Source organism: Heterocephalus glaber, unplaced genomic scaffold (genome assembly GCF_053883595.1).
Source record: "Heterocephalus glaber isolate CG9 unplaced genomic scaffold, H.glaber_assembly_v1.0 deba00000676, whole genome shotgun sequence".
Classification (NCBI taxonomy): domain Eukaryota; kingdom Metazoa; phylum Chordata; class Mammalia; order Rodentia; family Bathyergidae; genus Heterocephalus; species Heterocephalus glaber.
In genome coordinates, this window is record NW_028258156.1 from 25,749,838 (window position 1) to 25,764,568 (window position 14,731).

The window sequence follows — 14,731 nt, forward strand, 5'->3', positions numbered from 1 at the left end:
TCACTCAGTTGATTCTTTTTTGTGCAGAAGTTTCTTAATTTGATGTAGTCAAATTAGTTTTTATATTATTTTCTGTGTTATTTGAGTCCTATTCAGAAAGTCTTTGCTTGTGTGGGTCTTTGACCTGTTTTGATCTGATTCAGTAGATGGTGAGAGAGAAAGGTCTAGCTGAACTTTTCTCCAAATGGAGATCCACTTTTCCTAACATCATGTGTTAAAGAGGCCGTCTTCCCTCGAGCATGTGTTTTTGGGCCTCTGTCAAAAATCAAATGGCTGCAGTTATGTGGGGCTGTTCTGTGTCTTCCCCTCTTGTTCCGCTGGTCCAAAGGTCTATTTCTGTGCCAGTACCATGCTCTTCTTTAACTTTCTGAGGAGTGGTCAGGCTGTTAACCAGAGTGGCTGGTCCACTTTGCATTTCTGCCAGCAGTAGATGAGGGTGCCCAATTTGTCCGTATCCTCACCAACGATTTTTAAGTTATTTCTGTCCTAATAAATGTGTTGTGGCATCTCATTGTGGATTTATCTAATGCCTAATGATGTCAATCAATTCAATTTTGAGTCCCTGTTTTTAAAATGAACAATTATAGTGATTAAATGCAGCATTCCATTTCAGTATTTTAATTTTTAGTAGTAGTAGAATATAGGCTGATAACATTATATTTAGCAAATACCCTTTATTTGCAGCTACTCTTAAAAATTTGGGGGATCAAAAGTTGGAGGGAGGGAGGAAGGGGAGAGAGAGGGGATGAAAGAGAATTAAGATGTGCTATGTACCTGTACCAACTCCCCATAGTGAATGTAATCATTATGTACTGCAAACATGTACTAATAAAAAATAAAAACTGGAAAGAAATTCTGATTTGGCTACATAAAAGTAAAATCTAAATAAAAACTTTAGAAATAACTTCATAGAACAAATTTCCCATAGGATAATAAAGCATACTTTCTGGTAGTATAGAGGAAAGAGACAAATTTTGCATCTCTTACTGGTATTTTTTGTTCATTTGGTTTCCACTGGGGAAAATCTAAACTCACTCAATTTTTACATCATGAATAAAAAGCATCCACATCTGGAACCCAGACCACATGCAACAGCTCCACAGGGTTTGATCATTCTTTGTTTTGAAACAAGCAAGCAGAAAACATAATGTGTTCCTAACAAAAGAACCCACAGTCACAATAAAATTAAAAGAACGAACAGAGTGATTTTATTTTTGGTTGGTGTACAGAACTATTAAACAAAATTAGAAATCACAGTTTAAACAGTGACTTAAATCAAGCCCTTTTTCCATTAGTTTGGACTTTTGGGGTTTTGTTTTTGCTTTTTCTTTAAATGAAAGGCTCCAATGCTGGGGATTTAGCTCAGTGGTTCCGCTGCCTGCCCGCAAGCAGAAGGACCCAAGTTTGATCCCCGGTACCAAAAAAAAAAGTAGATTTGTAAATGAAAGGCTCCAATCTCTACATCTGGGAAAAATACAGGATCTAATATTACATAATATATCTTCAATTATAGCCTAAATGTTACATTTCAAACTAATAAAAAGTAAACCAGGCCAGAAAATAAAATATAAAAAGGACAAGTCCATTGTCATTTCCAACATTTTTCCTGCCAGCTGGCTCTGGAATCATGGGATGAAAAGAAAGAAAGAAAAGAATAATGAAACCCCTGTTCTTATCCACCGGGTTTAGAAAGCCTATCCTGTGGAATTATAAAAGCAATGTGACCCCTGAGTGTGAAACAAGAGGACAGCATCTATAAACCACATTTATCAATTCCTTATCTGAGGGTTGGGGCAGCCAGTTCAGGGGGAAGTATGGAGAAACAGGACAGCACAACCACACATGAACAATGAAAGGTGCAAGGCTTTAAACTTGAAAAGAAAGTGGGCTATTAATGAATGAAAATCTGTCTTTATATAAAGATCCATTTCCCTTCTCTTCAAGGGATTCAGAATTATAAAAATAAACTCTGGATTTTGAGATTTTTTTAGGTTAGAAATAAATAAGAACTTATTAACAAATAGATTCATTAGCCCCATATAGTGTCTTCAAAATAAAGTTGTGAGTTAGCATTGTTTGTTTTGATTCAGATAGCATTTATCTGGAAACAGGGAGCAACATAATAACTTTCTAAGAAGTTTTCTGGCTCTGGAATTCTGTAATAATTTTTTTGTACAACAATAGAGACAACCTGAAACTTGTACATTTTCTATCCAAAGTGTTTTATACTTAAATGTAAAGAAATATAAGAAAAAAGCTGTTTTCTTAGTTTGCACAAATAATTTATGCTGTTAGTTTGCACAAATGGTTATTAAAATATACCTTCCATACTAAACTATAATTACAAGATGATTTCTGTGTTTTTAGGGACTGATAGCACTTTCCAGACATAAGAAACTGAAGGAACTTTCTTTATCAGACTGTTGTAAAATCACCAATGTTGGAATTGTGGTAAGATAAATAAGGTCTTTTGTTAATGAATTAAGATTGAATATTAAGCACAAATTGAATAGTTTTGTAGGTCACAGTAAAAAAAAAAAAAAAGAAATGGAAGTGTGAGATCATGGTTAAGCCAGAATCTCAGATCTCCATGGCCTAACGTGACAAAAAGGATTTGTTTTCCTGTTTTCCCCATCTACTCCCTTTCTTCATTTCAGACTCAGGGTAAATAGGGACATTTTACTTGGAAAGTGATGAACTGCTATGTGGTGATGGTTGGTCTTTTCATATAAGGAAAATGTTCTTAAAATAAAAATGTCATGCAATCTAACCATAAAAATTGAGAAAGTTTGAAAAATTAAACCAGACACCTAACAGTTTGGAGCTTAAGTTATGCAAACATACTTGGTAACACACTTTATTGGAACAGACAGTATGAAGTAAATAACTGGGTAGAAGCAATGATTATATGCTCAAGTGATACTTCAGAAATTCTTGAGTGGGCTGGGGCTGTAGCTCAGTGGTAGAGCCTAGCATGGGTGAGTCCCTGGGTTCCACCCCAGTACCTTTTCTAGGACCCAGGTGATGTGTGTGAGTCATAAAGGAGACATGGGAGTGTGCCATGGTGTAATTTTTTATAGCAAATTAAGCATCTCAAAGTCATATGGTGGGCACATATTGAATGAGGAAGGAACCAATGAGTATGGGGAAACTTAAGCATATTGAAAGATCCAGACAGAAGTGTTTAGAGAGTTGAAAAACCTGAAGCTAAACTAAGAAGAAAGAGAGGAGAAGAGGGAGGAACTTTCTTAAAGAGATAAAAGGATTAGTCCCACAAGTGGAAAGAAAGATGATGCAGGTGCTAGCTGAGAAGTCCACAGAGCATGGCAAATTTGAAGCTGTCTTCCATGATTTTGAAATGGACTTTACAAGAAATTTTAATGTGACTCATAGAAAAATATTCAAATACCATGTAAACTGGTGGGGTTTTGAGGGTTTCAGGTTAGATCACGTTTAATTTTTACCATAGAATTCTAGGCTTCTAGAGCTGAGGGAAACCTGAAAATACCTAAATCATAACTTTACATGTAAGAAAACTAAAGCCCAAGAGGTCTTAAGTGACTGATGTCAAGTCATTTTCATTCTCAGAAAATAAGTTTAAGTACAGTTTAGTGGAAATGAAAGGCAGAAATGAAAACTTGCTATTCCAAGTGATCTGTTGACAAATGATCTGTTAATGGAAAGAAATGTTTTCAAATTGTTTTTGCTGAATCTCATTGTGTCTGTACAATGTAGTAATACTTAAGGGGAAAGGGTGACACTATTAAGAAATCATCTTTAAAAGGCATCAATATCAAGCAATGTCAATTTCTCCCAGTTTCAAGCCAGGGTATATTAAGGTTCTAACCAATCCCTTAGGAATCTCCCTAGTAGTAAGTTCAATTGTATAAAGAGTTTAAAAAAAAAAAAAGAACAAACACTCTCTTTCCAAACAAAGTCCTAGAGGGGAATAGAAATTTCTGTATTGGACATGATTGGCACAAGAGATTTATATGCATATAACTTACTAGGAGAAATAGCCAAAAGATTCCTCTAAGCTTCAACTGTTATTTACCTCTTCCAGTTAATTTAAGAATTAAACATGCTCTACACAAAACCTTATCTATGAATATGGTTTAGTCAAGCTTTCAAATGGTCTTTGACAGGTGATAGACAAAAAATTATTAAAATAAAACAGCTAAGCATCATTATCAATGGGTTCGACACTGAGGCACTCAGTGTTATGTGGTGTTTTGCTTTGTTCCTGGTGATCCTGGGCTCCAAATCAGTCCACACTGATCCAGGAAATTAGACCCTAGCAAACAACCAGAAAACCAGACTGTGGAGAACTAAGGTGTTGCCTTCTTCTCAACTCCTTTTCTTTTCTTTTTTCCCTTCCTTTCCTTTTTTCTTTTCTTTCCTTTCATTTTCTTTTTTGGAGTTCTGGAGATTGAACCCAGGGCCTTGCACATACTAGGCAAATACTCTACCATTGAGCAACATGCCCAGCCTGCTTCTTCTTTTTTTTTTTTTTTTTTTTTGCTTATATTCTTTTATTGGTACACTTTAGGTATACAAACATTTACATTTATCATTGGGTGCTTGTACCTGTACATTATGTATCTTGGATCTTATTTTTTCCCCATTACCTGTGAGCCCTTCACCCCCTCCACCCTTCTCTATTTACATAGACTTCGTTTCCTTTTTTATTTCTTTTCTCATAATTTTTCCTTTCCATTTTTTCCTTTCCCCATCTCCTCCCACCCCCTACCCCTTTGGACCTTTTCCTATTTCAAAGTATCAATTATTAGTTATTAACCCCTTTAATCCTTATTTACACTTTCAGTTTCTCACACTAGAGAAACTATTCGGTATTTACATGTGTGTCCTATTTATTTCACTTAAAGAGTATGGCCTCAATATGCATCCATTTAGCTATAAATGACTCTAGTTTCTCGTTCTTTATGGCTGAGTAGTACTCCATTTTATAAAAAAACCACACCTTCTTTATCCAGTTTCCAGTTGATGGGCACTTGGGCTGTTTCCAAGTTTTAGCTATTCCAAACTGTGCCACTATAAACATGGATACACATATATCTCTGTGGTATGATTCTTTTAATTCTTTTGGGAAAATACCCAGCAGAGGAATAGCTGGGTCAAATGGTACCTCCAGCCCTAGTTCTTTGAGGTATCTCCACACTGATTTCCACAGTGGTTGCACCAGTCTGCACTCCCACCAACAATGGAGAAGGGTTCCTTTCTCACCACACTGCTGCCAGTATTAGTTATTGGTTGATTTCTTGATAGCAGCCATTCTTTGTGGGGTGAGGTGGAATCTCAGTGTTGTTCTCATCTGCATCTCTTGAATGACCAGGGATGTTGAACAGTTTTTCATATGTTTATTTGCAACTTTTACTTCTTTGTCTGAGAAATGTCTGCTCATTTCAGATGCCCATTTTTGAATTGGGTCTTTGAATTGGGGGGGGGTCTGATTTTTTTCAGTTCTTTATATATTCTAGATAGTAGCCCTTTGAGTTATAGTTGCTAAATTTTTTTTCCCACATTGTAGGTTGTCTCTTAGCTCTGTTGGTAGTTTCTCTTGCAGAGCAGAAGCTTTTTAATAAGATGAAATCCCAGTTGTTGATTCTTTGTGCTAGTTCCCATGCTATTGAGGTTTTGTTCATATAGTCTTTTCCTATGTCAATATCTTCAAGAGTTCTACCTAACTTATCTTCCAGCAAGTTTAGTGTTTCTGTCTTAATATTTAGATCTTTAATCCACTTCTATCTTAGTTTAGTGCATGGTGATAGATATGGGTCTAGTTTTATTCTCTGGCAGGTTGAAATCCAGTTTTTCCAACACCATTTATTAAATAGGCTATCTTTCCTCCAATGAGGATGGTTGGCTCCTTTGTCAAAGATGAGGTGGCTGAGTATGTCTGGAGTTGTTTCTGTGTCTCCTAATCTATTCCACTAATCCTTGGGTCAGCCTGCTTCTTTTTAATTGGCAAATAATATTTGTACAGATTTTTCAGTACATGTATACAATGTGTACCCATCCACCTATTTACCCATCCTTCCTCTATTTATCCACCTATGCATCTATCTATCTGTCTATCTATCCATCCATCTATCAGTCTAGCTTCCCACCCAATCACTTGTTCATCCATCAATCCATCTAGCCATGCACCTGTTAATCCACCCATCCTTTATCCATCCGATTACCTGTTTATCTATCACAGTTCAGGGATGAAATTAACATCACACCATGTACAAAAGAATGACCCCTAAAACACATGCAACAAAGAATGAGTCAGCCCAGATGCAAATAATACTAAGGGTGAAAAGCCAGGTTCTATGACATGATTCTGTCCCTTGAGAGAGCAGATCCTGTCTTATTTGAGTTTGTAGTTCTAGTTGTAAGTAGATTTGTGTGTTCTGTAAATCTTGATGACTAAAGGTCAACAAAATAAAAGTTAAAGTACAAACATTTCTAGCCGGGCATGGTGGTGCATGCCTGTAATATCAGCACTGGGGAAACTGAGGCAGGAGGATTGCCAATGATTCTGAGACAGCCTGGGCTACACAGTGAGTTCAAGGCCAGCTTGAACTACATAGTGAGACCTTCAAAAAATTTCTAATATTTGATTATACTTCCTATATGGTGGTCAATTACATTTGAGCAATAAACTATAAATCATCCAGAATTATTGAAGCCTACCATGGTTATGATATAGCCTCTTAATATTTATCATTTATTAATTTTTAATGCTTCTTAGAATGAGAGAGTATTTATCACATCTGAGGCTAAAAGGAATCAGGATATCAGTGCATTCTGCCATTTCCTTTTGATTTTCTAGGTTTCAGGCATTTTTCTTTTCACGCTTTGAAGTCTAATATACTCTCCCATAAGGTGTTCTGGATTTTAGATGAAAACATTTACCCAAATGTTAACTATGTCATATGTCCCTGAATTCTGGCATATTTAAGTTTTGGGGTTTTGGGGGGTTTTTTTGAGACAGGGTCTTCCTTTGTCATTCAGGCTGGCCCTGAACTCACTACATAGTCCAGGGTGGCCTTGAACTTGTGGCAATCCTCTTGTTTCTGCATCCTGAGTGTTGGGAAGACAGGTGTGTGCCACTATGCCCAGCTATTTAAAAAAAAGCTTATCTGTTTGTTTCTTCTCTGTAAGAGAAAATCATTTTATCTATGTCTTCTACTCTGAGTAGCTACTTTAAAGACAATGATACACAGTGTATTAACCATTATTATTCTTATTTTATTATGAAATTTTATTTTTTATGAAATAAAAATACTAAAAAACTTAGCCTTTTTAAATTGATATTTAATTTCAATGACAAGATAATTTTGAATAAAGATAATTTTTATACAAGAGCATGAAGTATAGGAACATGAAAATACAGATTTAATAGTTGTACAATATCAGCTGTTCAAGTTTATGAAAAAGAAAACTTTCTTCCTCACCATCTCATCCCTCTTTTCTCCTCCCGGCTATTGTAATGGTGTGTGTGTGTGTGTGTATGTGCCAGTGAGTCTGCCTGCCTGCCTGCCTGTCTGCCTGTCTGCCTGTCTTTCTTTTAAGCAGTTCTATCCCTCCAAGGTTCACACTTTGGGGTATGTAGTGATATTTTTCCTTCTTGCCTCTTCAAGCCCAATTAAGTCACAAATGATAACAGACAAAGAAGGGGAGGAGAAGTATGAGCCAATTTCACAATTTCTTTTTGTGGATTTACAAATGAAAGGGGGAGGGAGTACAATATAGGATTAAACTGAGATGTTTAGACAGAGGAAGAGGCTTCAGGGCCGATGTACCACCACTCCCAGCACAGAGGAGGTGAGCCACGTAGGTGCCAGCAGCAACGCCCCCCCCCACCGGTTGAAATGAGAAGACACTGAACAAGCCTCAAAACCAGACTTCCAGATCACATACAGCAACCCCAAAGGGAAATAAGATGGAATACTCTGATACTGAACCACCTGGACTCCCTGAACTGGCAACAAAAGAGGATCTGGGAAAAATGAAATCAGAAATAATTTCTCACATAACAGCAGAGATTGTGCCCATAGTGCAAGACATGATTAATAAATCTAGAGAAGAGCTGAGGAACATGATGGAATCTCAACATAGAAAACAAATGGAATCCATAAAATAGATGCAAACAGATTTCCAGAAGATTAAAAACTCCACTGAAAGTCTGCGAAGCAGAATGAGCCAATGTGAGGACAGAATTTCAGTTATTGAAGATAAGATTGCAATTAGTGACCAGGAAAAGAAAAATGGATTTAAAATTGTAAAGGACCATGAGAAATCAATCCAGCAGCTGCTAGATGATGCAAAGAAGAATAACATAAGACTGATCAAGGACAATGAAAAAACAGGAGAGAGTGCAGGTGACATACAAAAACTGTTCACAGAAGTAATGGCAGAAAACTTCCCAAGCAGGGGAAAAGAGCTTGACATACAGATAAGTGAGGCATATAGGACTCCAAATAGCCTTGATCAAAAAAAATCTACACATAGGCATATAATTGTTCCAGAAACCCAACAGAAGAACAAAGTTCTACAAGCAGTTAGAGAAAAAAAACCCAAATCACATACAAAGGAAAGCCCATGAGAATCACAGCAGACTTCTCAATGCAAACCATCAAGGCAATAAGATCTTGGAGTGACGTATTCCAAACCCTAAAGAAAAACAACCTCCAACCCAGGCTGATGTACGCTCCAAAACTATCTTTCAAAATGGATGGAGAAATAAGATACTTTCATGACAAAGAGCACCTTAGGAACTTCATGAATACCAAACCAGCACTCCAAAAAATTTTAGACAGTATCCTAGGAAAAGACAACGAAGATCACAACCCCAGGAAGCCCAGCAAAATGAATCCACTGGGCATGGCAAGAAATTAAATGCAAAGGGGGAGAATCCAACAAAAAGAGAAAGTCATGACAATGATAAGTCAATACATATCAGTTATATCCATCAATATTAATGGTCTCAACTCACCAATCAAAAGAAATAGACTGGCAGAATGGGTCAAGAAGCAAAATCCAACAATATGCTGCATACAAGAAACACACTTAATTCAAAAAGAAACTCAGACTGAAAGTTAAAGGGTGGAAAACAATACTCCATGTTACTGGAACCCCCAAAAAAGCAGGAGTAGCTATCCTCTCTGTAGATCAAGTGGGTTTCAAACCAACACTGATTAAGAGAGACAAAGAAGGACACTACATCCTTGTAAAGGGAACAATCCAAGAGGAAGAGATGACAATCATAAATATCTATGCACCAAACACTAGTGCACCCAACTATATAAAACAAATACTAACAGACATGAAAAATCATATAAGCACTAATACAATAGTAGTAGGGGACCTCAACACCCCACTGTCACAGATAGATCAACTAGACAAAAAACAAGCAACGAAATACTAGAACTCAAACTGAGATGTTTAGATTATCTACAATTTCTCAAGAATTCTCTCTCTCTCAGTACTTAATAAAAGAAACTGGAGAGGAGATTCTCCGTTTAGCATGACAATGAAAACTTATGGTATATACATACATTTAATGAGAAATGAAGAGGTTTTTTCCCTTTTTTGCCCCAGTTAGGTTTTGCAAAAGCTATAAACATAATAATAAAATATTACCTCATTTTAGAATTTTCCTGTAAGTGCACATGTTGTGCATCTGGAGCCTCAGATATATTGACTTTTGGGGTCTGGCTTTAATTACTTGTTCTTGCTTTCATTCATTTCTGAGAATACTAGATGTTTAACGATTAATTGAAGTTAAAATTATTTGGTGCTGGCTGGTGATTTAGCTCAGTGGTTTCACCACCTGCTGCGCAAGCACAAGGACCAGAGTTCGATCCCCAGTACCAAAAAAAAAATTATTTGGTGCTCTTGAAAGGCATTTTGGAAGAAATTTGAAATAACCGTAATTGAGCATTTCTTAAGAAATCTTTTTTCTTGAGCATTCAATAAAATAAAATAACAGAACGACAAATTTGGCAAAGGAATTGGTTTAAATGGGAGTGTTACAATACAGGTAAATTGGAAGTTCTATCTTAAATTGTTTTGGTAGAACTAATGGAATAAACCCAGTTATTTTTTATTTTCATTACATTTTATATTCCCTTAATCAAGTATGCATTTTCAGTCCTTTTTTGAAAATGAAGTATGCTATGAAAACATTAATGTAATATACATGCACATCAAGGTGTATTTTTTTTGTATTAAATTCTTTTATTGGTACATTGTAGGTATACAACACAATTACATTTCTCATTGAGAATTGTACCTTTATATAATGCATCTTGGTTCTTATTTTTTCCCCATTCCTAGCCCTCCCTTCATGCCCTCCACTCTTCCCTATTTACAAAGACTTTATTTCCATTTTTTCCATTTCTCATCATTTTTTCCTTTCCCTTCTTTCCTTTCCCCTGCCCCTCCCACTACCCCTACCCCTTTGGACCTTTTCTTCCTATTTTACATTATCAATTATTCATTCTAATCATTGGTACATTTTAGGTATACAATATAATGACATTCATCATTGGAAATTTGCAGCTTTACATAGTCTCTCTTGGTTCTTATTTTTCACCCTGGCCCAGCCCTCCCTTCAACCCCTCCAGTCCTCCCTATTTACAAAGATTTTCTTCCTATTTTTCCATTTTCTCATATTAATCCCATTCCCTTCTATCCTTTCCCCTAGCCCTCCCACTTCCATCCCCTTTGTCCCTTTTCTTCCTATTTCACATTACCTATTATATCTTTAGTCCTTATTTACACTTTCAGTTTCTCACACCAGAAAAACTATTTGGTATTTACACATGTGTGTCCTATTTATTTCACTTAAGAGTATTGCCTCAATGTGCATCCACTTAGCTATAAATGTCTCTAATTTCTCATTTTTTATGGCTGAGTAGTACTCCATTTTATAAAAAAAACATTTTCTTGATCCAGTCTCCAGTTGATGGGCATTTGGGCTGTTTCCAAGTTTGAGCTATTACAAACTGTGCTGCTATGAACATGGGCACACATATATCACTGTGGTATGATTTTTTTAATTCTTTGGGGAAGGTCCCCATTGTGGAACAGTGGGGTCAAATGGGACTTCCAGTCCTAGTTCTTTGAGGTATCTCCATACTGATTTCCACAGTAGTTGCACCAATCAATACTCCCACCAGCAGTGGAGCAGGGTTCCTCTTTCCCCACAGCCCCGCCAGCATTTGTTATTGGTTGATTTCAGGACAGCAGCCATTCTTTCTGGAGTGAGGTGGAATCTCAGTGTTGTTTTCATTTGCATCCCTCAAATGACCAGTGACGTTGAACATATTTTCATGTATTTATTTGCTATTTCCACTTCCTTGTCTGAGAAATGTCTATTCATTTCAGATGCCCATTTTTGGATTGGGTCTTTAAATTTGGGAGGTCTGATCTTTTTAAGTTCTTTATAGATTCAAGATAGTAGACCTTTGTCTGAGGAAAAGCAGGTGAAGATTTTTTCCCACATTGTGGGTTGTCTCTTCACACTGCTGGTGGTTTCTCTTGCTGTGCAGAAGCTTTTTAATAAGAAGAGATCCCACTTGTTGATTGTTTGTGCTAGTTCACGGGCAACTGAGGTTTTGTTCATAAAATCTTTTCCTACACCAATGTCTTCAAGGGTTCTACCTAACCTCTGTTCCAACTGGTTCAGAGTTTCTATTTTAATATTTAGATCTTTAATCCATTTTGATTTTAGTTTAGTGCATGGTGAGAGATATAGGTCTAGTTTTAATCTTTGGCAAGTTGAAACCCAATTTTTCCAGCACCATTTATTAAAGAGGCTATCTTTCCTCCAGTGAGGGTGTTTGGCTCCTTCATTGAAGATGAGATGGCTGAGTGTGTTTGGCATTGTTTCTGCATCTTCTAATCTGTTCCGCTGGTCCTCAGGTCTGTTTCTTTGCCAGTACCATGCTGTTTTTATCACAGTAGCTTTGTAGTAGAGTTGCAGGTTGGGGATTGTGATACCCCCTGCCATGTCTCTGTTACCTAGAATTGCTTTTGCTATTCTGGGTCTCTTCTTGTTCCAAATGAACTTTTGGATTGTTTTCTCAAGGTCCATGAAGTATGCTGCTGGGATCTCAATTGGAATTGCATTAAATCTATTTAGCAGTTTTGGAAGTATGGCCATTTTCACTAAATTAATCCTTCCTACCCAGGAGCAGGGGATGTCTGTCCATTTTCTGATATCATCTTCAATCTCTCTTTTTGGAGTGCTATAGTTTTCAGAGATGAGGTCTTTGATTTCTTTTGTTAGGTTGATTCCTAGGTATTTCAGTTTTTTGGATGGTATTGTGAAAGGAATTGTTTGCCCTATTTCTCTCTCAGTGAGTCTGTCATTGGTGTAGAGGAAAGCTATTGATTTTTGTGTGTTGACCTTGTAACCAGCTACTTGACTGAATTTGGTTATTAAGTCCAGAAGACTTTTGGTGGAGTTCTTGGGGTCTTCTGTATAGAGTATCATGTCATCTGCAAATAATGACAATTTGACTTCTTCATTACCTATCTTTATTCCTTTTATTTCTTTCTCTTGTCTAATTGCTGTGGCTAATGTTTCCAGAACTATATTGAACAAGAGTGGTGATAGTGGACATCCTTGTCTTATTCCTGATTTTAGTGTGAAGGATTTCAGTTTTTGACCATTTAGTATGCTATTGGCTGTTGGTTTTTCATAGATGGCTTCTATCAGTTTGAGGTAGAGACCACCTATTCCAATTTTTTGTAGGGTTTTTATCATAAATGCATGTTGGATTTTGTCAAATGCTTTTTCTGCATCTATGGAGATAATCATATGATTTTGTGCTTGGCTCTATTGATATAGCATATTACATTGATTGATTTTCATATATTGAACCATCCCTGCATCCCTGGGATGAATCCCCCTTTATCAGGGTGTATTATCTTCTTGATGATCTTCTGCATTCTGTTTGCCAGTATCTTATTGAAGATTTTTGCATCTATGTTCATTAGTGAGCTTGGCCTATAGTTCTCTTTTTCAGTTGGGTCTTTCTCTGCTTTGGGGATCAAGGTGATGCTTGCTTCCAGGAATGAATTTGGGAGTATTGCTTCCCTTTCAATTTCATTGAAGAGTTTCAACAGTAGTGGCAGCAGTTCCTCTCCAAATGTCTTGTAGAATTCAGCAGTGAAGCCATCAGGGCCTGGGCTTTTCTTAGTTGATAAGTTTTTAATTACATTTTCAATTTCATTGGTTGATATTGGATTGTTCAGAATGTTTAGGTCTTCTTCATTCAACTTTGATAATTCATATGTATCTAGGAATCTGTCCATTTCTTCTGTGTTGTCCATCTTATTGGCGTATAGGTTCTGGAAGTAGGTATTGATGATCCTCTGGATTTCTGCTGGGTCTGTTGTAATTTCACCCTTTTCATTCCTAATTGCATGGATTTGGGCCTTTGCTTTCCTTTTTCTGACAGGTTGGCTAAAGGTTTGTCAATTTTGTTGATTCTTTCAAAGAACCAACTCTTGGCTTCATTGATTTTTTTGTATCATTCTCTTAGTCTCCATTGCATTGATTTCTCCTCTGATCTTTTTAATTTCCTCCCTTGTATGAGCTCTGGGGTTTTCCTGTTCTTCTTTTTCTAGAAGCTTGAGGCTCAGCATCAGGTTGTTTAATTGGGCTCGTTCTGTTTTCCTAATGTGCATATTCACTGCTATGAATTTCCCTCATAAGACTGCTTTCATTGTGTCCCATAGATTCCGATATGTTGTATTGTCATTGTCATTTAATTGAAGGAACTGTCTGATTTCTTCTTTAATTTCCTCTGTGACCCATTGGTTATTCAGAAGTGTGTTGTTCAATTTCCATGTGTTTATGAAATTTTTTGAGTTTCTTTTTCTATGGATCTCCAATTTCATCACATTATGGTCTGATAATATACAGGGGATAACTTCAATTCCTTTGCACTTATTTAAACATGTTCTATGTGTGAGTATGTGGTCAATTTTGGAGAATGACCCATGTGCTGCTGAGAAGAATGTGTATTCTGATTTTGTGGGGTGGAACACTCTGTAAACATCTGTTAAGTTCATTTATTCAAGAGTTCGATTGAGTTCTAGTATTTCATTACGTATTTTTAGTCTAGTTGATCTATCTATTTGTGACAGTGGGGTGTTGAGGTCCCCCACTACAATTGTATTAGTGCATATATGACTTTTCATGTCCATTAGTATTTGTTTTATATAGTTGGGTGCACTAGTGTTTGGTGCATAGATATTTATGATTGTCATCTCTTCCTCTTGGATTGTTCCCTTTACAAGGATGTAGTGTCCTTCTTTGTCTCTCTTAATCAGTGTTGGTTTGAAATCTACTTGATCTGCAAAGAGGATAGCTACTCCTGCTTTTATTGGGGTTCCTGTCGCATGCAGTATTGTTTTCCACCCTTTAACTTTCAGTCTATGAGTTTCCTTTTGAATTAAGTGTGTTTCTTGTATGCAGCATATTGTTGGATTTTGCTTCTTGACCCATTCTACCAGTCTATTTCTTTTGATTGGTGAATTGAGACCATTAACGTTGATGGTTATAACTGAAACATATTGACTTGTCATTGCCATGACTTTTTCTTTTTGTTGAGTTCTCCCCCTTTACATTTAATTTCTTGTCATGCCAGATGGGTTCATTCTGCTTTGCTTCCTGGGGTTGTGATCCTCAATGTCTGTTCCTAGG

At 36.7% G+C, this 14,731-nt stretch overlaps 1 protein-coding gene across 1 annotated transcript in view; it reads left to right on the forward strand.

Moving 5' to 3' along the window:
* Fbxl13 (F-box and leucine rich repeat protein 13) overlaps nt 1-14,731 on the forward strand; it is a 254,266-nt gene that overhangs the window by 177,238 nt on the left and 62,297 nt on the right. Inside the window, 1 exon segment of the mRNA XM_087206541.1 lies at nt 2,368-2,451. Within this exon segment, the coding sequence (XP_087062667.1) occupies nt 2,368-2,451 (84 nt within the window).